At 44.0% G+C, this 21,799-nt stretch overlaps 1 protein-coding gene across 24 annotated transcripts in view; it reads left to right on the forward strand.

The window, feature by feature from the left end:
* The window catches only part of RIMS2 (regulating synaptic membrane exocytosis 2), a 349,417-nt gene that overhangs the window by 303,066 nt on the left and 24,552 nt on the right, over positions 1-21,799 (forward strand). For 15 of the 24 annotated variants that reach the window (XM_081204271.1, XM_081204281.1, XM_081204282.1 and 12 more), the window contains one exon: positions 392-633. The exons of the other annotated variants lie outside the window; for them this stretch is intronic. In XM_081204271.1, coding sequence (XP_081060397.1) covers positions 392-633 — 242 coding nt within the window. The remainder of the gene's footprint in view (positions 1-391; positions 634-21,799) is intronic. 24 annotated transcript variants of the gene reach the window in all.

Genomic DNA, 21,799 nt, shown 5'->3' on the forward strand with positions numbered 1-21,799 from the left:
TTCTGTGTGAATTAGGCTCAACTCATATACCTGGGAGTAAGTCCCCCTGAACACAGTGGAGCTTACTGTATTTACACGAATCTAATGTGCCATCAAATCTAACGTGCACCTCTATTTTCAAATCCTTTAAACCAAAAAAGTATTTGCTGGTGACATCAAATCTAATTTGTACCCTGATTTTCACTACGTAATTTGGCCAAAAAAAGGTGTATATTACGTTCGATTAAATACAGTACTTCTGAGTAGCCATGTATAGGAGCTCTGTTAGTTGCTTTGTCCCTGTAGCCTCCCTATGCTTTCCATCTGAAACCTTCCTTTTCTGTTTTTTCCCTTTTACTTTCTTTCTTTTTGTTTTGTTTACTGCATTGTTTATCCATCCACCGGCTGACAGTGTCTTTACATCCAAAATGCAAAGCAGACAGATGGGCGCTTCAGGACAGAACATAACTAAGAGCACCAGCATCAGCGGGGAGATGTACACACTAGAGAAGAACGATGGCAGCCAATCTGACACAGCAGTGGGCACTGTGGGGACAGGTGGCAAAAAGCGGCGCTCCAGCATTGGTGCAAAGATGGTTGCAATCGTGGGCCTTTCGCGGAAAAGCAGAAGTACCTCCCAGCTCAGCCAAACCGGTAGGAACAAGATTCCCCCACCTCCCCCCATCGTGGTGTTCTTCCTCATGAGACATAAACTGCATTATTATTATTAACTAAATTTCTAGGTGGAAAAGACTGAGCAAGTTTAAACTTATTATCTTTCAGTGTTTTGTCAAGCCGTTTTATTTAACCAGAACCTCATTCAGACCGGACTACTGTGCATCGTATTTGTCTGCTCACTGGACCGCACTGAATGCAGTAATCTTTTTTTCCCTTTCAGGAAGCAACCTGACTTGCTGGGTTTATATTCTGGGAATTGTTACTAATGGTTCGTGAAAGACAGCTGAAATGCTGCCGGTGCATTTTCTTTGCCTCTCCCCTTGTCCCCTCCCTTAAATCCGTCTTATGACTATGTTCTGCATTTCTTTTGCTGTGGGATAGTATTTATCATCTTCAAGGTTGTCCAATGTATTTTAGGCACACTAAATTACGACTCTACTTCTTGTTACTTTTTATTTCTTTTCAGCTTCAAAATGTACTTATAATTGCAGTAAATCACCGTAACTGGTTACAGGTTAAAGTTAGATCTGCTATTCAGCATTTATTTAGTGCCACCAGATTGTTAGGTGCTATATATAAATTCCAACTTCTGAGTGTTCTAGAGTAGAGGGGGAACATTTTTAAATACTTTTAGACAGAAGTGCAAAGCAGGCAACTGAAAGTACATATCTATATTTTATTTTACACTGTTTCCATTTTTTGTTTAATGTTTGGTTTAGACTGTGTATAATTCTGCCCTCAGTCCTTCAGTTGAAGGGCGGATTTATAAGTACTTTTAACAAACAAACAAATCTATAATGAGGTATTCATCCTGCTTTTAGATATGCCCAGGTTATATTCCGGTCTAATCAGCATTTGGAGATTGAAAAAACAACATTGGTGTATAGCTAATACAACGAGCCATATTACCTTACATTGAATTTATTGCACAAGCAAATCATGTTGCTTGTGAATGTGTATTTGTGTGTGTGTGTGTGTGTGTATAATTTGTATTTCTGGACTCCATAGAAAAAGTTAGCATGTCTTAAAGAACACTAGAGTACTTAATAGTGCATGTCTCTGGGCTGCCTAGCATTAAGAGAGCCACCCGGGTTTTTAAGGCTATTTAGTTTTAAAGTATGGTGTGAAAGCAAGTGTTGTAGCATCATCTTTAGATAGATCAGGTGAATATGAGTCGTTTAAGATTAAATTAGCAGTGTAATTGTAAGGAATATTTTAAACAGACAAGGTCTCTAGAGGGCAGTGTTACTTGGACTGTTAAATAAGTTCTGCTGAGTTTTTAAGATTAATTTTCAGCAATGCTAACTTGCTTCTACAGGTATCATACTGTCTAGCCATTTCTCCTGGTTATGTGAAGTCATATCAAAATACACAAGATGGAGTTAGATAGCAGTACATATCTGTAAAGGGTCATACTATAATTAATGCTGCCCTAAGATCTTCATGTCTCCCACATGTAGATTGCTAACCAGGTGGATTAAAATGCTCATTTTATAAATAGTGCATGCTACAATTGGGTAACATGAGGTTTTATATTGAATTTTCTTCCCTTATCAGATTATTGGGAAGATATTTATTTAGCGGGGGGCGGGGTACAAGCTGCCACTTGGATGAGAAGGGTCTTGTGTGGGTACTGCAATAAAATATAATAAAATAATAAAATAGGGGCACAAGCTATTTCAGTATTAAACTCTGTATTAAACTCCAATGTGAACAAGCCTAAAGACTGTGACTCTTCAGCTCTTTGGTCAAGCTGGCATGTAAAAAGGTAGTGGGATTCATACAGGCTATACAATTTTGCATCCCTCAATACAATGACAACTCTTCCTTTAAGATTTGCCTTTGAATCTCTGCAAACATAACTGATTACAGAACTTTAGTTTTTTGTCAGGAAGGATATTTAATGAAAAGTAAAGGAATGGAGTGCCATATACTGAATGACATGCGCTTTGCATAGTATTTAATATTTAATTATAACCAGGATTGGATTCAGTTGGATGACCAATATGATAAAGCATAATAAATATGATGTAAATTTTAATTTTGTATCATTATACCATCCCCAAATGTCTATGATTTTGGAGAAAATGTTGCCAGACACTAAAATAAATAACATTTATGTTAAGCAGGCCATGCAATGAGCATCTTGTTTCCCTAATGCTCTAATGTTTAAAATAAATGTATAATGTTGTAGGGGAAAGCTCCTTAATGAAATCATTTGACTCTGGCAGATATGTTCCAGAAGTTAATTTTGTATAACTAGCATGCAGTAGCTGATGTCTTGACTAATATGTAGATGTGTTTTTTCCTCCTATTTATCACTGTAAAGTTACGTTGCAGTTTTTTAAATTTGTGCTTACAATATGTGTTATGTATATTACAATATACACAACATTAGAAGGGCATATAAATAATACGTAAATATTTTCCAATAATTGGTTGTTGTTTTTTGCACTTCCAAGTTGTGCAACTGACAGTACCTCCTTGTTACCATAACTTATTCCAAGTTACTTGTACAACTGTTCCAAGTTATAGAAGTTTTATAGCCTGCTGATTGGGCGAACTGGGACAGAATAAGCACAGTTCTTTAAGCTCTCTAGCACATTTGCTCCAGGATCTTGCAAGCTTCTTTTACTATCTGCCCTTACTCTTTTCCCTTCGCACTTATTATATGGCATGTCAGTATAATGTCAACAAAGGCTGTGTTTTGAGGTAAATTGGCCCATAGTAACAAACAAGTGACCCTGTTCTGTAAATTCCAAAATCCAGGTTAGGAAAATACCTTTATTAGGCCAACAGAGATAGATAGATAGATAGATAGATAGATAGATAGATAGATAGAAGGATAAACTGATAAACTATAATTTGGAATGTTTTGAGTTTCCTGGAGCTGTTCATCAGGCTAGATGGTGAACAAAACACAGAGGTGGGGAGTAAAAAATGTAGAGGATAGTAATTCCTTGCATTTGCGTCTGGTTGTAGTCTTAAGGCAGAATGTGAAAGGAACTAGCAGGTACATGGATAAGGAAGCATAATTATGGCTGATTCCCAGTCTCTGCAATTACAAAAACTAGCTTTTACCCAGGCCTCTTTCTCTATCCTTAGATGAAACACATGTGTTTCTTGATAGGCAGAAAACAGGAATAAAGAAAAACTAGTCACTCTTTATATTAACAGAAATGGAAATTAATGTTGCTAGGGTTTTTTTAAAGTCAACAGAAGTCTGATAGAGTATCTTTACCTAGCAGTTGGAAGGGATGTCCCCTAAGAGAATAAAGCAAGTAATAGGAAGTACATTTTTATTTATAAATATTACTGCTAACCAGTGCTATTACATACTGAGCTGAAAAGCAACAAAGGGTAAATGAACAATAATTACTCCAAAAACATGTTATGCCACATTAGAGAAATACTCAAATTCTAAATATTTGCCTTGTGAAATACGTGCTTGTGACATCAGTACAACGCTCCTTCAGCGTCAGTATAATCTAATGCTTTGAGATGTTTCCATAATGTACCTTTTCATACAAACCAGCCAAAGTGTTCATACACGTAGCTGTGACAGAGCACAGGACTGCATACGCTAATTCAACTACAGCAACATCTCTTTTAAATATGACAGAAATGTTTTTGGGAAGTTGTGTGGGTTCCAAATAATGTCTCTGTGCCAGTCGAGCTATAATATTTCTCTGCTTCTTGTTTACTATGTCAAAATGTATTATTACATTTATGTACTGCCTTTCTTTTGTGGAACTGAAGACAGAAGACATAGAGGTTTCAAGTGGTCTCCCATCCAAACACTGGCCAGACCTGCTTGAATTCAGCAGAGTTGCTGCATCATTCGCCTTCAAGTCATGCCTTGACTGTATGTTACATCTGGAAAGCAGAGGGTTTTTTTCCAGTGTTGCTGACACACCTCATTATGGATTTGGTCGAGGAAATTGATCTGGTTGGCTGGCCCGATCCTAACCACCCCCAATTTTCATGGGCCACGTTAACAGGTGGGTGGGGGAGGAGAAGAAGAGGAAGGAGAAGTCCCCATAGCTTAGCTGTCAACTTACAGATTAAGGGACCAGCAGCCTTGAAAATAAGGGACCAGCAGCCTCACATGTTCCAGGCACTCCAGTCTTCCTGTCCTCCTGCAGTCTGGTCAAACTCATGCTGGTAGCTTCAAGAACACTGTCCAACCAACTTTGTAACCAGAGGGTCAACTGAATAGAATCTGAATCACATGCACCACAAGGCCTATGCAGCCTCAACTTAAGATGGCTCCGCGGCCTGGCTTTGCACTGCAAAGTTTGCAGCAGCATGTGCAACAACATGGCATCCAGCATTCAAAAAACCCCGCAGCTTGCATTAACTAGCCACACACAAGGCATGCAAGCTCCACCCCCAGTCATTCTTAGACTTCTTATTGAGTGAGCAACACAGCCAAGCAACACAGTTGGAGCCTCCCTCCTCCCTGGCTGGCAGGGAGGGAGGGAGAGGAGCTGCTTCCTTTGAAATTTAAGGGACATCATTTAAGGGACATTTAAGGGACATCCATCAATAAGGGACAGCAGCGGGACATGGCGCTGGAATAAGGGACTGTCCCTTCAAATAAGGGACACTTGACAGCTATGAGTCCCATTGCACCAAGTGGAAGTCCACTTTCACTGTGTTGTTGCTTATCTGCACTGGGTGACACCATATGGTCACCACTAGCACAACAGACTTCTACCTATACAAATGAGATCTCCCCTTCATCATCTCCCACCTACAGGCTCACACCCATCCCACCCTACATCTGTTTCTAAGGCCTCAGAGTCCTTTGCAGCAAATTGGCAGGCCATGGCAGGGGGGCTGCAAAGTGGGGGGTAGGAAAGTCTCATCAAGTTCTCTAGTATAAGATTGGATCTCACCTATTTTATATAGAAGCAGTAATGGAGAAGTACAGTAACGCATTTATGTGCATTCTAGAGTTGTTAGATAGTGATGGTATCATTACTAGTACCCTTGATTAGGTTGCTGACAAAGCAACACATGCAAATGTCGAAAGAATATGCACAGAATATGCTGCAGAATACAGAAACTATTTGGTCCCAAGATTGGACCTTTGTAGTCTGCCAAGTTATTTTTCCTCCAACATGGTAGCAAAGCCTTTATACAACATGCTCTTGCTTTTTACTGGCCTCAGATTACTTTAGCTTCCACATCAAGTGAAATATACTGATGAATATTTGTGAATGCTCACACAAAACCAAGAAACAAAGAGTCAAAAAGTTAATGCAATTCTTCCATTTTCTGAATGAAGCTCAAAGTGAACGTTCAGAATAGGAAGCTATGGGTCTTTCAGATGCTGATTGTATTTAGAGAAATATGAGTTATGGTACTATTTTCAAGAATATATTATTTACTGCGATACAGAAGGGCATAATTCCAATAAATTAGGGTCAGTGATTTGAAATACTATGGTATTTTCTATTTAAAATGATAAAATACATTTGAATATAATATTATAAAATATAGCCAAATAGCCAAATGTATTGTTGCTACTTAATTACATTACAGAGGTATTTATTTCCTGAACTTTCTGGATGTACTCTTTCTAATCCATTTTCTTCTTACACTGTTGATGGCTTCTATTTTCAACATTTATTGAGGTTTCGTCCCCTATTTTCCTAACTGGCAAAAACTGTCACATACTTAAGCATTTCATAGTGTAGCAGCTTGCAAATCTGTCTCTAAACATTTAGTATATTTGCAATTATTGTTGTAATAAAAGAAAGGCATTTATACTTTTAGGTGTAATAAATATGTACAATTTAAAGTGCTGAACTAAGTGATATTTCATGTTTCTAAAGTAAATTTAGGTTTAATAAGTAAGGAAGTAAGTATTGCATATTGTTGGGCAGCAACAGGACTTGGTAGATCTGTCTGCTCCCCGAGCCACAGTGATAATGAAAGCTCATGAGTGACATGCCCACCAGTGCTTTTGCACATGAGAACCAGGAGCTTGCAAATTTATGAGATATTCAGCCACAAGATAAGGAGCAGATGGGTGGCTGGATAGTGGTTGGTACAGCAGACAGAAACCATATTTGAAATGAATAGAGACAACCAATAGAAGAAGTGAGCAGAGGAGAAAGGAGGAGACAAAGCAGGAGGAAGAATAAAGAGGAAGAAGACTAGCAAGAAGGAAAGGAGGCTTAGGAGAAGAAAGAGAGGAGGCGCTGTGGCAGAAGTCCTGCGGTGAACTTCATAAGAGCGGTGTCCTCAGGATAAGATTGGTACTTTGGACCAAATTAAAGGGTGTTCTCTACCCTTGTGAGAACTATGGCAAAGCACCCCTGACCATTAGGTCAAGTCGTGACTGACTCGGGTTGCAGCGCTCATCTCGCTTTGTTGGCCGAGGGAGCCGGCGTACAGCTTCCGGGTCATGTGGCCAGCATGACTAAGCCGCTTCTGGCCAACTAGAGCAGCGCACGGAAACGCTGTTTACCTTCCCGCCGGAGTGGTACCTATTTATCCACTTGCACTGTGACGTGCTTTCAAACTGCTAGGTTGGCAGGAGCAGGGACCGAGCAACGGGAGCTCACCTCATTGTGGGGATTCAAACCGCCGACCTTCTGATCGGCAAGTCCTAGGCTCTGTGGTTTAACCCACAGCGCCACCCACGTCCCTATGGCAAAGCACAGGAGGAGGCTAATGGGATCTAACAGGTAGTCGGTAGCTGAAAGGCCTGCCAAAGCAATATGTAGGCATTCTTGTAGATCCTAAGTTCCAAATTCCCCAGCCAGGCTAGGACTTCACAGCATCTCTCATGGCAGTGGGTAGAGGCAGATTCCAGGTACTTCCCCCCTAGCTTGGTTAGGAAACCCTCCTGAGTTAGGGATTTCAAAAAGTTTCATTGCTTGATGTGTATGCACCCTGATGCTTATAAAACTTACAGTAAACAAGTGAGCATCGGTAAGCCAGTTTTTGCATTATTTGGGGGCATGAAGGGGGCAGGTTATAAAGTACTACTCCCTTCTGAGCCAATGGCACATGTTTCAATCCCACCCCCCAACACACACTCACACCTCTACCTGAATTTTAACCTTTGTTAATCAATGGCATTAAATTTCTGGACATTTTACATCTCAGGAGAAAAAATGTGTAGTGTTTATTCCAGATTCCTGTTCAGCAACTGAAATAATTTATCTCATTAACATAGTACACTTTGTAAAGTTCTTTGATACTCAAGTGAAACTATTACGAAGCTTGACATTTTTGTTGATAGTAGTGCTTGTGCTTGAACAAAAAAATCTTTCTGGTTTGTGTATTTGGACAGGGAGTGTTTGCTTGCTTGATGTCAGTTGTATTTCTTTACTCCATCATATTCCTTCTGGCTGCTGGCACTGAAAAGAGAGATAAATATTCTTCCTTGTAAAGAAGTCTGTGTCCCTTGAAAGATTGATCTGATCTGGAATGTGTTCACCTCCTTCACATTGCCTCGAACATCCAGCTCCAACTCAAAGACTGCAGCTTAATTTTATTTAATATACTTTATTCTTAGGCCTCACCTTCCTGACAGCCCATGATGGGTTACAGCACAAAAGTAAAAATGCAGAGAAGACAATAAATCAAATTCACATTGTAACCCAACAGTCTACTAATATAATTAAATTCACCCCATATACTTTCAACAGCAGGAATTAAACTGCTTAAATAACATGCTTTGAGTTACGTCTAAAAAGGTGTTCATAGTTTGAGGGAAAGGAATTATGTAATTTTGCACCAGCAATAAATAGCATCTCTCTTTGGACATGTGATACGGATTTTGCACACAGATGATTTCGTTAATATAGCATTCTCTTGGAGAAGGCTGTGCAGTACTTCCTTATGTAGTGAAATATAAAGTGGAAAAGGCTGTTCTAATATATGTAGTGCCCAAACTGTTTAGCACTTTTAATGTCAAAATCAGCCCTGGTAACCTGGAGATCCTCTGGCGCTATCTGCTCACTAAGATCCTTCAACAACAGAATGCAGAGTAAGCTCCTAATAAATTATCAGTGGCAGCCCCCACAGAGAGTATAGTGCAACAATATACCCTTAATCCTTGGAAGGGTGGTGGTCACACTGACTTGGACCAGAATGGTCATGGCCTTATCATCAGGTGGAATTCGCAAAAAGGAGTTATGGCCACTTCAAGGCAAATCCAGCAGCTTTCCACAGCTAAGAATATAGGGGGTTATAGGAGACTGATTGTTCCCTTTTGTGGATGTGCTTATCCTACCCGTCATAATATCTGTAAACTATAATCATTTTATCTTGGTTGGAATTCTGTATTAGTTAGATTATTTACATCTGATTCTGTATAATGGCTAGTTGTTGAAAATGCACTGTGACTATAAAACCTGAGGCAGGTGAGAAGTACACAGTCGTACTGTGGTTGCCGAACGCCTTGGAACTTGTATGTTTCGGCTCCCAAACAATTGAAGACTGGAAGTGAGTGTTCCATTTTTTGGACGATTTTGTAAGCCAAACGTCTGGTGCAGCTTCTGCGGCTTCTGATTGGCGGCAGGACGCTCCTGCAGCCAATCGGAAGCTGCGCCTTGGTTTTCAAACGGTTCCGGGAGTTGAACAGACTCCCAGAACGCATTCTGTTCAAGAACCAAGGTACAGCTGTATCTTCATATTCTCATGTCCAGATACATGATCAAAAACCTTTGTTCTGTTGGTTATTGTAAAGGAATGCAGCATAAAGTGGATGGAGTGAAGTCTTCAGCAATACTGAGATGATCCTTAGTTTGAAGTATTACATGAATGCTCCTATTTTCACTTGTCAAATGTTGTAGAGTATGGCACAGTTATTTCTAGAAAAGTTGCATGCTGTTTGTTACCCTATTCTAGTTTTCCTTTGTTCCTATTTTTTCACCCTTCAATTAGGGCAAATGAGAGCAGCAGTCAAAGCACCATGGAGAGCTCCTATTGAGCAACTTTCATTGAGGGATGGAGGTGAACTGTGGCCTTTTAAGCTGCTGCCCACCCTTCTCCTAATCTCCTCCTGCTATTGCACTGGCAAGGTGGTGTGAAAAACACTCAGGACTAGGGGAAAGTCCCTCTGATGTGCTGGGGGATTTGGTTCAGTGGACTCCTGCCTATCAGTGGACCCATGATTCCTACCTGATTCAGTGAACCCCTGATCACTCTCATCTGGCTCAGACCCAGAAACCTGTTTCAGCCCCTCAACTGATGGCGCTGCTGTATCTGACTCAAGAGTCCTGATCACTCACTGGGCTCCAGGGTCAAGATTGCTTTGTTGCAAATAAAATGTAGCACATATTATTATGGTTCATTTGACACCCCCCCCCCTTTTGAGCCTGTGAGAATTTCTGGAATGATACACATCTCTTAGCAAGTTGTTTTTCATCTTGCTTTAGTCCATGCCAGCAGCAGAACAGAACCTCCCTGGTAACCAGTTGCAGTGACTAAGCAGAGCTCTTCTGAGCACTGAGTGCATGAGAGGGAAGCTTAGATAATAAAATTATTACAATTGGGAGAAGCACATGTACTGCATAAGAAAAGAGGGTAATGTTCGCTGAAAAGAGAGTAATGTTATATGGATCAATACATTTAGTGGAAGAGGGGAGGGCATATTACATGTGACTATGCCCTTCCGTTTGATAAAAGTCATTTACAAAAGTAGTTTTGTAATCACATCATATGATTTGTTTATATCACAGAGTTAATTTTCTACCAGTTTCCTAAACATAAGAATACAGCTGAGGTACCAATTTTTAGTTTTTAACCAGTTTGTTTTGAATATCCACAGTGGGAGGATTGAGAAGTCTGCTCAGTTATTTTTGCAGGTTAATTTATTGGATCCTTGATCACCGTCCTTGTCTCTGCTAGATCTCTTGGCAGCCTTTTATGCAGGAATAATTTTAAATGGCACTGTCATCATGCTCAAATATGGAATTTTAGTTTATGATTCTCCTCAGGAACTAGCAAACATTGTTAAGTTGAATCTTTAGCTGAATGATCGTCCAGAACCTTTATGTCCATGGACTCTTAAGTATTAAGAAACGTATCTCCAGGGAGCCCTAGAGACATTACAACACTCTTCACTGAAGAATGCCCTCAATATGTTTTGGATTACAATTCCAATTTTGGACTACAATTATAGTCCAAAATATCTGGCTGGCAGGCACCAGGTTGGCAAAGTTTGGGTTAGAGTCTACTGTTACCTTTTTGTAAAGATGGACAGAAAACTAGTTTGCTTGCCCTTGTTTTTTTTGTGTGTGTGGCAAGAGTCTTAATTCTCTAGTTCTTACCACTATGTAGTATGCCTGAGTTCTTCATTAGGTGGTGTGGTTGATGCCCTGTCACTAGAAATTAATTATCCCATCATGGCTCTCTCCGGGTATACTGCATGGGAATGTTGAAATGTTTTCTTTACTAATCCTTTTTAGGGCAGATTAGCTCATAAAGATTGTTTTTGACAAACTGCAGGTTTGAAGAAGTGAAGTTGGAATGAAAGGAGCTGAGATAAAGAAAGCGCCTTATATGCATCCTCAGAGAGGTTTTATCCTAGCCCTATATATCTGGAATGAAAATGATGCAGCTTGCACCCTTCCTAGCAACAATTGAAAGAAAATCACCACTTAACAATTAATTGAATATAACTGCACAAGGCTGGTGTCAAAAGATATTAATTTCCATGTTTAAATAATGAATGAGAATACAGGCCACATTTTGTACTAGGAAGCCAGCAGATATATTTTAACATTGGTAGGATACGGTTCATGTGATTGGTTTTCATTAATAAGCAAACTGCTGTATTTTATAGCAGTTGAAGTTTCTAAATAGACTTCAAAAGCAGCTTCATATATAGCATATTGTAGAAATCTAGTCTAGGTGTTAATCATGGCATGGATAAATGCAACCAGGCTGTATGTTCAGGAGTGGCTGTTGCTTTGTCTGCCTGATATTTTGTTTGGTGACTGAAATATAAATATTGCTGCAGGGATTACTCCTAAACAACTAGGGAGGGGGAGAAGAATCCATTTCTGGTCATAGGTACCAGCAGTGAAAACACTATTACTACAGTCCATACACTGAGTACCACCAGATGATAGCTGTGGCAAAACAAAGGACAGGTTGAATAATGCTGATGATGAACAACAGACATTGTGCAATGAATTTCTCACACTGAGAATGTGGCTGCAGGCAACAACTTGAAATAAAGGATTAGGCTACTGTGTTCGTTTAGTGTTTATCAGGCTAGCCCTGTCAACAGGATTCTTATTCCATACTCTTTCAAGAGTGTTGCAGAGTAGAAGCTCAGCAACACACACCCCTTACCGGCTGAACTAGTCTGCTTCACACCTAAGGCTTGGCTGTTGCTTCTCAGCTCAAAGTCTAATGTAAAGAAAACACTTCGAAGACGGAGATCTGTAATTAAAGCACAGTCCCAACAAGAGAGGTACTGTGAATGGGTGGTTCATCTGCCTGGGAAGATGGTGTTCAGCTTATTCTGAACAAGGTTGCATTTCCCATAAAGGGTTCAGGCTCACAGTCTGTGGTACAGATAGAGCCAGCCTTGACCTTTGAGGTCCAAATGGGTTCCATACTGCGTAGCACTTCCATGTCTTCTGTAGCTGCTGTCATCCCTCCTGTTTTCTATGGCTCCAGACTTGATTGTGGCATAGGACTGTCCTTGGAGACACTTGCAAAACACCAGCTAGTCCAGAAAATAGCTTGTAGGTTACTAAACTGGGACTAGCCCTAGGGAACACATCATGTGAAGCTACTTCTCTGGCTGCTGATCTGTTTCTAAGTACAATTCAGAGTGCTGGTGCTTATCTTCAAAGCTCTTTATGGTTTGAGTTCTGGGTACCTCAAGGGCCTTCTCTTTCCACAAATACCTGCCTGTTCGTTTAAGTCTTCATCAGAGGCTTTTTTCCTGGTGCCCCAATCTTCAGAATTCAGACAGATGGAAACTGTTTCAGAAGTCAGACAAATGGAAATGGATGCCTCTAATGCCTTTTTGGCTCCAGGCAGGGACCTTTTTTATTTTTCCCATGCCTTCTTTTAAAACACAAATTGAATTGGTTTTTGTTTGCTCTGCTGATGTTTCATTTTTCCTTTGCAGAATTTTAGTGTGAACCATTTGGAGAACCTTGCGTATTGAAGGCGGGGTTCAAATCTTAGGATAAATGAAGTTGAAATTCGGAAATATGTGACACATACCACCTTCAGCTGTGAATAAAGCATTCTCAGTCCTACATTACAGAGGGGCCTAGAGATGAAAGGTCATGACTAAGGATAGTGTAGTGTAACTGGCTTCACTGGCTTCTCCCCCCCCCCCCCCCGTTTTCAGACTCTCATCATTTGCCAACTTAAAAAATTAGGGTCAGTTTGAGAGGTGAGGTGGTGCATATTTATGTATACTTTAATTTATTTCCTTGCATCATGTTTATTTCATAATTTGTATCGTCAAACTCTAATCAAACTTAGTAATATCTGTTCTTGAGGAATTCAGAGGGAGTGATAAGATTAGAATTGAAGATGCTTCAGAAATATATATGATTTGTTCCTCCCTACTAAGCTATATGCATGCTGGCTATGAATCATAGGTTTGGCTATGATTAAAATTAATTATAAAATTAATGGGAGAAAATAAAAATTAAGGATTATACATACTATGTTAAGTGCTACTTGCTCTCTGCATCAAAGCTGAGAAAGAAATAGGTGGGTAATGGAACATCTTACAACATAGGAAAAATGGCTAAGAAGACTGTTTCCTCTCAAAGCTCTTTTTTAAAAAAGAAATCCTTAAGGTTGGAGATGATGGAGGAACAGAAAAGCATGAATAGTCAGTTCTAATATTAATATTTAGGGTACACTTAATGAAATCACCATAAAATACATAGTTAAAACATGCAAAATATCTCCCCCCTCAACTATCCGCAAAAACACAATTGATTATAGATGTCCTTTCTATAGATTTGTTAGTGGTCACAAATGTAACTTGAGTTTCTTAAAGGCATAGGCAACATCATACAATTCTGAAATATGTATGCAAAGTAAGAAAGATAGCCAGAGCATATATTGTATCCCCTCCTTCAGTATGGCTCTAAACATTAAAACAGTCAGAAGCAATTTACAGGGAGCAGAGTACGTACTCTATTAGCGTCTTGTGGTGTTACAGTTTCTCAAAGCAACGCAGAACTGGACTAGGGAAATTATGGGTTGACGGAATGAGTCTATTTTTCAGTTGGCTTTCAGGCAAAATGGCTTGGCATTGTTTTCACTAAGGGAAAAAATGAGGCATAATATTGGATAGGAAGGCGAATCAAATTATGATAACATTTTCATTCAGTACATGGTAGTTTAAACAGTAATTAGCTCCATATTGTTTAATTCTGTTTGTAATTCCCTATTGAATGCCTGATCAAGTATCTGCAAGTCTCACTGACTTACATTTGCAAAGCTAAGGTTCATATTTGAAACACCTAGTGAGCAGTGGGGCTGTTAGCACCACTTGCTTACAAACTGTTACATATTCTGTCCTTGAATGATTGGCTTTAATGTTCAAATGTCATTCTCCAGGCTAGCTACTTGTCAGGGAACTGCCATCAGAGCATCAGGTGGTGGAGGGACTCAGGCAGGATGAAAGAGACTCAACTGCTGAAGCAGGGACCAGCAGGGGGAGGAGTGGGTCTCTGAGGGAATGCGAGCAGGAGGGAGGGCTCAGGGAGGCTTCCAGCGAGAACAGTGGGGAGGTATCGGAGTCTCCCATAGGGAGACCCATACCTCGCAGGAAACTGTCACGCCGTGAGTCCAGGAGACGCGTTTCCGTTAAGGAACTTCTTTGTTGGAAACGCTTCCGCAGACAGCCACTGTCGGACTCTACTAGTGACTAGAGCAGACATGTCTGAGGAGCTCCGTCACACACGGAGGTTTGTGGGGGCGCACAAACTCTGAGGGAGCACGTTTTCACGCACAAGCAGCTAATCAAACCCTCACAGCAGTCCGACAGTCTTTGTACGCTGCCTGTGCAAGAGAAGGCATCATGAGCGAACCAACCGGAACCGGAGGAGCAGGGGCTGGAGCTGGTCCAAGCTTGGAAGATAGATACCGAGCGTTGGAGGTTCAACTGGCCCTGCAGACGGCGAGGCTGGAGGAGAGAAGGGCTCAGGATGCAGACAAGAAGGGGAGAGCCACTCAATTCCCCAGAAAGGTACCAGGATTGGTGCAGAAATTTGGGGGGGACCCCAAGGACTACCATGCTTTTAGGACAGAGATGCAATATGCCCTTAATGTGCAGTTCGATGAGTTCCCTGATGAGGAATCGCGAGTTGCTTTTGTAATTGGGCATCTTGAGAAAGGGGCTAGAGACTGGGTGCGACCCCTAATGGCAACGCACAATGACATACTAAAGGACACAATGAAGTTCTTTCGTGCAATGGATATCATGTTTTCCAGCGATATTGAGGAAGGGGTGGTGCGCAGACAGCTAATGGCTTGTAAGCAGGGGAGTCGATCTGTCCGTGAATATTGGACTGAGTTTACCATGCTGATTCACAGACTGAGTTGGGATTTATCGGCGGCACCCGTTCAAATGCTATTTGAAGAAGGTCTTTCTTCGGGGGTGAAAGACGAGCTGGCACGGAGCCCCAGGGCGGAGTCTATGGATCAGCTGACCAAATCTGCGCTGACCATAGGAGCGCGGCAGGAGGCAAGAGCCTTGGAGAGGCGGGAAGGGAGAGGGGAACGTTGGAAGGAGTTCCGCATTCCAGACATTCCTGAGCCAGCTTTCCCGCCGGCAGAGCCGATGGAAATCGGAACAGCGCGCGCGCGCGCATTTTCAAAAACCAGCGAGGGAGCTAAGAAGGAGGGAAAGGGCCCCCGGAAATGCTATCTCTGCCAACAGCCAGGCCACTTTGCCAGAGTCTGCCCCCAGAGGAAGGAATGGCAAGGGATGGTGGGAGCTGTTGAGGGGGGAGAAGAAGGGGGAGCGGAGCAGGTAAAAGCCAACGCCTGGTTGCCACAATTGGGGCACTGCAGCCAGGCCAAAGAGCAGTGAAAGTGCCCGTGCCAGAAGCTCCTCGACCTGCTCTAGTGATTGAAGTGTCGCTAGAGCTGCAGAATGGGCACCCCCTAAAAATAAAGGCGCTATTGGACTCAGGCAGCTCCTGCAATTTTATGAGCAAGGAGTTTGTTGCTGAACACCAGATACAGACCATCCCTTTAAGCAACCCCCTGCAGGTGACCACGATTGATGGCAGGGAGTTGTTGGGAGGAGGAGTCCGCTTGCAGACTGTCCCAATGATAATGAGGGTGGCAAGGCACACAGAACTGATAGCGTTTAATGTGGCCACCCTGGGAGGCGCTCCCATTATTTTGGGAATGAGCTGGCTAGCTCTACATGATCCGCTGGTTGGCTGGCATCAAAGAGTGGTGTCCTTTGGTTCAGCACATTGCCTAGAACACTGCAAAGGGGAGAAGGGTTCAGTAGGGGCCCAAGCCACCCTAGCAGGGACTGAAGTAATGGGGAAGGTGAAGGTACCACCACAGTATGCAGATCTCAGCGACGTGTTCAGCGAGAAGGAAGCTGACCAACTACCACCTCATAGACCCTTTGATTGTCAGATCAATTTACTCCCTGGAGCACAGCTTCCCGTGGGCAAGTTGTATGCCATGTCAGACAGGGAAATGCAGGAGTTGCGAGGGTTCATTGACAAGAACCTGAAGAGAGGCTTCATCAGAGAGTCCAAAGCAGCAGGGGGGAGCCCAGTGTTCTTTGTGGACAAAAAAAATGCGGACAAGCCGAGACTTGTATGTGATTTTAGGCGGCTGAATGCAGTGACTGAACCGGTGGCGTTCCCTATGCCCAGAATTGATGATATTTTGACCATGGTGAGGAAGGGAAAGATTTTCACAAAGCTGGATCTAAGGGGGGCGTACAACCTGATACGCATAAGGAAAGGGGATGAATGGAAAACCACCATGTTTACCCCTTTGGGGGCGTTTGAATACCTCGTTATGCCATTTGGATTACAAGCAGGCTCCGCGTGTTTTCAATCTTTTATGAACCACGTGCTGGGCCCTTTGCTCTACAAGAATTGCGTTGCCTTTCTAGATGATGTGTTGGTGTATTCTGAGAATGAGGAGCAACATGTGAGAGACGTCAGAGAAGTGTTGAGCAGACTGCAAGCCAACAGGCTGTGGGTCAAACTGGAGAAGTGTCGGTTCCATACCAAGGAGGTGGAATTCCTGGGGTACCGCCTGTCAGACAAGGGATTGGCCATGGATCCCGGCAAGGTACAGGCAGTGCTGGAATGGAAAACACCCAAAACCAAGAAGGATGTGCAGAGGTTCCTAGGGTTTGGAAACTTTTATCGTAAGTTCATCCGCAACTTCGCCCATCTGACGGCGCCCATCACTGACTGTCTCAGCAGTAAGAAGAAGTTTGTATGGACGGCGGAGGCGGGGCGAGCGTTTGAGGAACTGAAAAGGGCCTTCGCCTCTGAAGAACAACTTCTGCATGTGGATTTACGAAAGAAGCTAAGGGTTGAAACAGACGCATCTGACAGAGCCATAGGGGCGGTGCTTCTTCTGCAGCCGGGGAAGGAGGAGTCGGAGTGGCGTCCGTGTGCCTTCTTCTCGCGGAAGCTGAACAAATCCGAGAGGAACTACACGGTGTACGACCGAGAACTGCTTGCTATTCATGAGGCGTTCCGGAGATGGAGGCATCTGCTAGTTGGTGCACAACATAAAGTGCAAGTGTGCACGGACCATAAAAATCTAGAGTACTGGAGAACGGCGCGAGTGCTCAACCAAAGGCAGTTGAGATGGGCCCAAGAGTTCTCCAAATTTAACTTTGAGATTTGTTATGTGCCAGGCCCAGAGAATGTTAGGGCGGACGCTCTCTCACGCAAGCCTGAATATTTGGAGGGGGAGGGAGCACCCGAAGAAACCCATATCATTCCAGAGGACCGCTGGGTGTGTGGGGCGACTTTGGTGGGGCAAAGGGAATTGGTAGAGGGTACGGTGCAGGATGCATACGCCCAGGGGAAACTCAGGGATCTCAGAGGGGAGGAAGACAAACCCGGTGGTTTTGAGGAGAGAAATGGGGCATTGTATTATAAGGGAGCGTTATATATACCTGAAGGGGAATTGAGGGAGAAAGTACTCAAGCAGCTGCACGATAGCCCCACAGCAGGGCACTTTGGGCAACACAAAACCATGTGGCTGGTTACCAGGGAATTTTGGTGGCCCAAGGTCAGGGAAGATGTGCGGGAGTATGTGAGAGGGTGTGAACAATGCCAAAGAGCCAAGGGGGAGAGGCAGGCGCCGGCTGGTTTATTAGAACCACTGCCCACACCTGAGAGACCGTGGGAAGCAGTGGCAATAGATTTCATGACTGATCTGCCAAGGTCTAGAGGGAAAACAGCCATCATGGTTGTAGTAGACCTGTTAACTAAAATGGCCCACTTCATAGCCTGCTCACATGCGGTTACAGCAGAAGAAACCGCCAAATTGTTTGTAGAGAATGTGTTTAGGTTGCATGGCGCCCCCTTGAGGGTGGTTTCAGACCGAGGGAAACAATTTACTTCCAGGTTCTGGAGGAAGCTCATGAGCTTACTGCATGTAGAGGTTAATTTCTCGACGGCCCGTCATCCTGAAACCAACGGGCAGGCGGAAAGAGCAAATGGGGTTCTCCAACAATATTTGAGGTGTTATGTTAATGACAGAGAGAATGATTGGGTGGAGAAGCTGGCGTTGGCAGAATTTGCCTACAACAATGCAGAGAACGTGTCCACGGGGATGAGCCCCTTTTTGGCTAATCACGGGTGCCATCCCAGAGCCTTCCCAGGGGGGGAGGGGGAGAACTGGAGCGTTCCAGCTGCAGAACAGTTCGTGGAAGAAATGGAAGCGATCCATCGCCAGCTCCAACTCAACTTAAACAGGGCTAAGGAGGAATATAAGAGGCAAGCAGACAAAAACAGAAGGGAAGGTGAAAGCATCAGGGTGGGGGACCAGGTGTGGCTGTCAACCCAAGGGTTGCCATTCAAAGGAGGTTGTAAGAAATTAAGACCCAAAAGGCTGGGTCCGTTTGAAGTCATACAGCAGGTCAATCCAGTGGCTTTCAGGCTCCGGTTACCGAACCACATGAAGCTGCACCCAGTTTTTCACAGGTCGTTGCTGTCACCGTATAGAGGAGACAGTGAGGGGAGGGTCACTAGGGGACCAGCAATGGAGGAGAAGGAACACAGCTACCATGTAGCGGAGATCCTCGATTCCAGGTGGAAGGGAGATCAAGTAGAGTATTTGGTAATGTGGGAAGGGGAACCGGAGTCGGAAAACACCTGGGTTAGGGCAGAGGATGTCAATGACGAGGTTTTAATAGAGACTTTTCATCAGAGGTTCCCACGTAAACCTCAGCCTGTAGCGAGGTTCCGAAGGGAATACTTTGCCACCACCGACGAGGAAGAGGAGTTGGAGGGGTTCCCAGATTCTGAAGAGGAGGAGGATTCAGCTGGCCAGGACGACGATCGATGGAGAGAATTGTTCGAGACGTCAGAAGATGAGGAAGATTCGTTTCGGGGTTTTAGCCCTTCACCTCCCAGGGGGGAGGAATTGGGAGGGGGTGAGGGGGGCCCTGGAGGGGAGGTGGATGTCAGGGAACTGCCATCAGAGCATCAGGTGGTGGAGGGACTCAGGCAGGATGAAAGAGACTCAACTGCTGAAGCAGGGACCAGCAGGGGGAGGAGTGGGTCTCTGAGGGAATGCGAGCAGGAGGGAGGGCTCAGGGAGGCTTCCAGCGAGAACAGTGGGGAGGTATCGGAGTCTCCCATAGGGAGACCCATACCTCGCAGGAAACTGTCACGCCGTGAGTCCAGGAGACGCGTTTCCGTTAAGGAACTTCTTTGTTGGAAACGCTTCCGCAGACAGCCACTGTCGGACTCTACTAGTGACTAGAGCAGACATGTCTGAGGAGCTCCGTCACACACGGAGGTTTGTGGGGGCGCACAAACTCTGAGGGAGCACGTTTTCACGCACAAGCAGCTAATCAAACCCTCACACTACTGAATCATATTTTTAAGAAAATGAAGAAAGAACATTAAATCCATGATAAAATAGATTTGAAGTAGATCGTATAAAGGGAAGCACAATTCTGAGAACAATCAATTCTGTATTAAAATATATGCCCACTTTTTGTGTAATACTCAAGCATTTCACTTTGCAGTAGTGAAATAGATTTTAATGGGACTGCTGTATGGGAATTTGAAAATTGTAGCCTATTAAATACAAGAAGTTTGCTCATAGAAATTATGACATGGACTCAGTTTTAAATCACCGAAAAATGTTTTTGTGCATGAATGTATGGCATGGTTGCATTTTGGGGTCTCAAATATGCCTACAACACTTATTATTTATTATTATTATTTATTGAATTTATATACCGCCCTATACCCGGATGTCTCACACTCCACATACACACTTTCTTTCAGGGACCAAGAAGCCACAAATGGCAGGCTTGCATGCTCACTTGCAGATAGCTTCACAATAGAAACGGCCCTGAATGATCATATAGGTCACATTTTGTATTTCAAACAAGCCTGCAGCAAATCAATATTCTCTTTCCGCTGTCGTGGCAGTGTTTCCTTCCTCAGATATTCTCCAGCTTGCTGGGGAGAGGGGGGAATGGGTCAGGGGGATTTATACTGGACTCTAAGCCTGTTCAGCTGGGTCATGTGACCTGGCAGCTGGGCGTAAGTTCTGCTGGCAAAAACAGTGCAACTGAAACCACACCGGGGGAGGGGGGATGGTGAGGGCCCAATCCTTGGATATTGAGATCAGACTCATCTGAAAGAGCACTCGGGATCCAGTGCAACTTCACATAGCAGGAGCAGGAGGATGTAAAGTGAGCATGCTCCAACCTCATCTCACTTTACTTCTTGCCTCCCATGTGTGGGCTGCTGTCTCTTGAGCTCCCCATATAAAGACTTTTGCACCTGGTGAAAAGCACTTTGCGCTCAGGAAACACTCCACAAACACTCGGCATCTCGGCACCTGCCACAGACCACACACGAGAATTGGGGAACAAACGAGGCCTTTGTGCTAACGCTGCTCCCAGGTTCTCCCCAACAGGAACATGACGGCGGCGGAGGCTGCACTCAGTCAACAGCAGCAACTCTCACCCAAGGACACAGAAAACAAGGTGAGTCTGGGAGGAGGAATCCCCAGAGGATGCCCCAGCAATGGTGCCATTCCCACAAATAGCCCCCACAGCATCCAGGAGCACTGCTCCCTCTAGAGGTGGGGGAATTCTGAAGCCCAACCAGCACCACCTCCCAGTCCTGAATACAGTATGTGGCATTGCTTGCACCATGGGCGCCAAGAATGCACAGAAAGAGGTAAGGGGTCACCAGTCATGGGGAGGCATGTACAGTCACCAGCCCTCATTGTCACCTTGCTGTTCCATTGCCTTACTAGGCACGCAGCTACAGAGGAGGCAACAGCAGCAACTGCACCACCAGCAGATGTGATCCAGGAGGGAGAGCTGCACCAGCAGACAGGTAGGCGATGGCACCTCTGAACAGCCACCCCTCCTGCTCCATTCAGCCAGTCGAGCCACATCTTCGCCTCAACACAAGGAGCCCCAATCAACCTGCAAGCTCCATGACTCCAACAAAGGTATGCATCCCTACCCATGCCCATGGTAGGGGAAGGAGGAAAACCACTCTCAGCTGATGTTCCAATAGCACTTGGGACCCATCTCACAGGTCCCACCCACCCCTTCTTCTCGCCACTGTGCCAAGGGGCTGTTTATCCCACGTGTTACCACTCCCCTCCTTTGTTTGCAGGCCACGAGTCAATGGATGCTGCAGCCACCATGAAGCCCCGTAATGCAGAGAGGCAGCCCTGTGAATGAAACTCCTTGGAAGGAAGGGGATCCCTGTTCAAAGAGTGCTCAATAAAAACCAAATGTCCGCAACCATCCGCTCTGTCTCCCATTTATTCATGCGTCGCAACAGGAGGGGAGACTGCATTCCCACCACTGGGGCTGCTCTGCAGGGTCCCTGGTCTCTTGACTATAACTCCAAGAAGCCCCTGCTGTGGGACAGTCAGTACAAGCAGGGGCAAGGGAGGAGACATGCAGTGA

This window comes from Podarcis bocagei, assembly GCF_964188305.1.
Source record: "Podarcis bocagei genome assembly, chromosome: 8".
NCBI classification, from domain to species: Eukaryota; Metazoa; Chordata; class Lepidosauria; order Squamata; family Lacertidae; genus Podarcis; species Podarcis bocagei.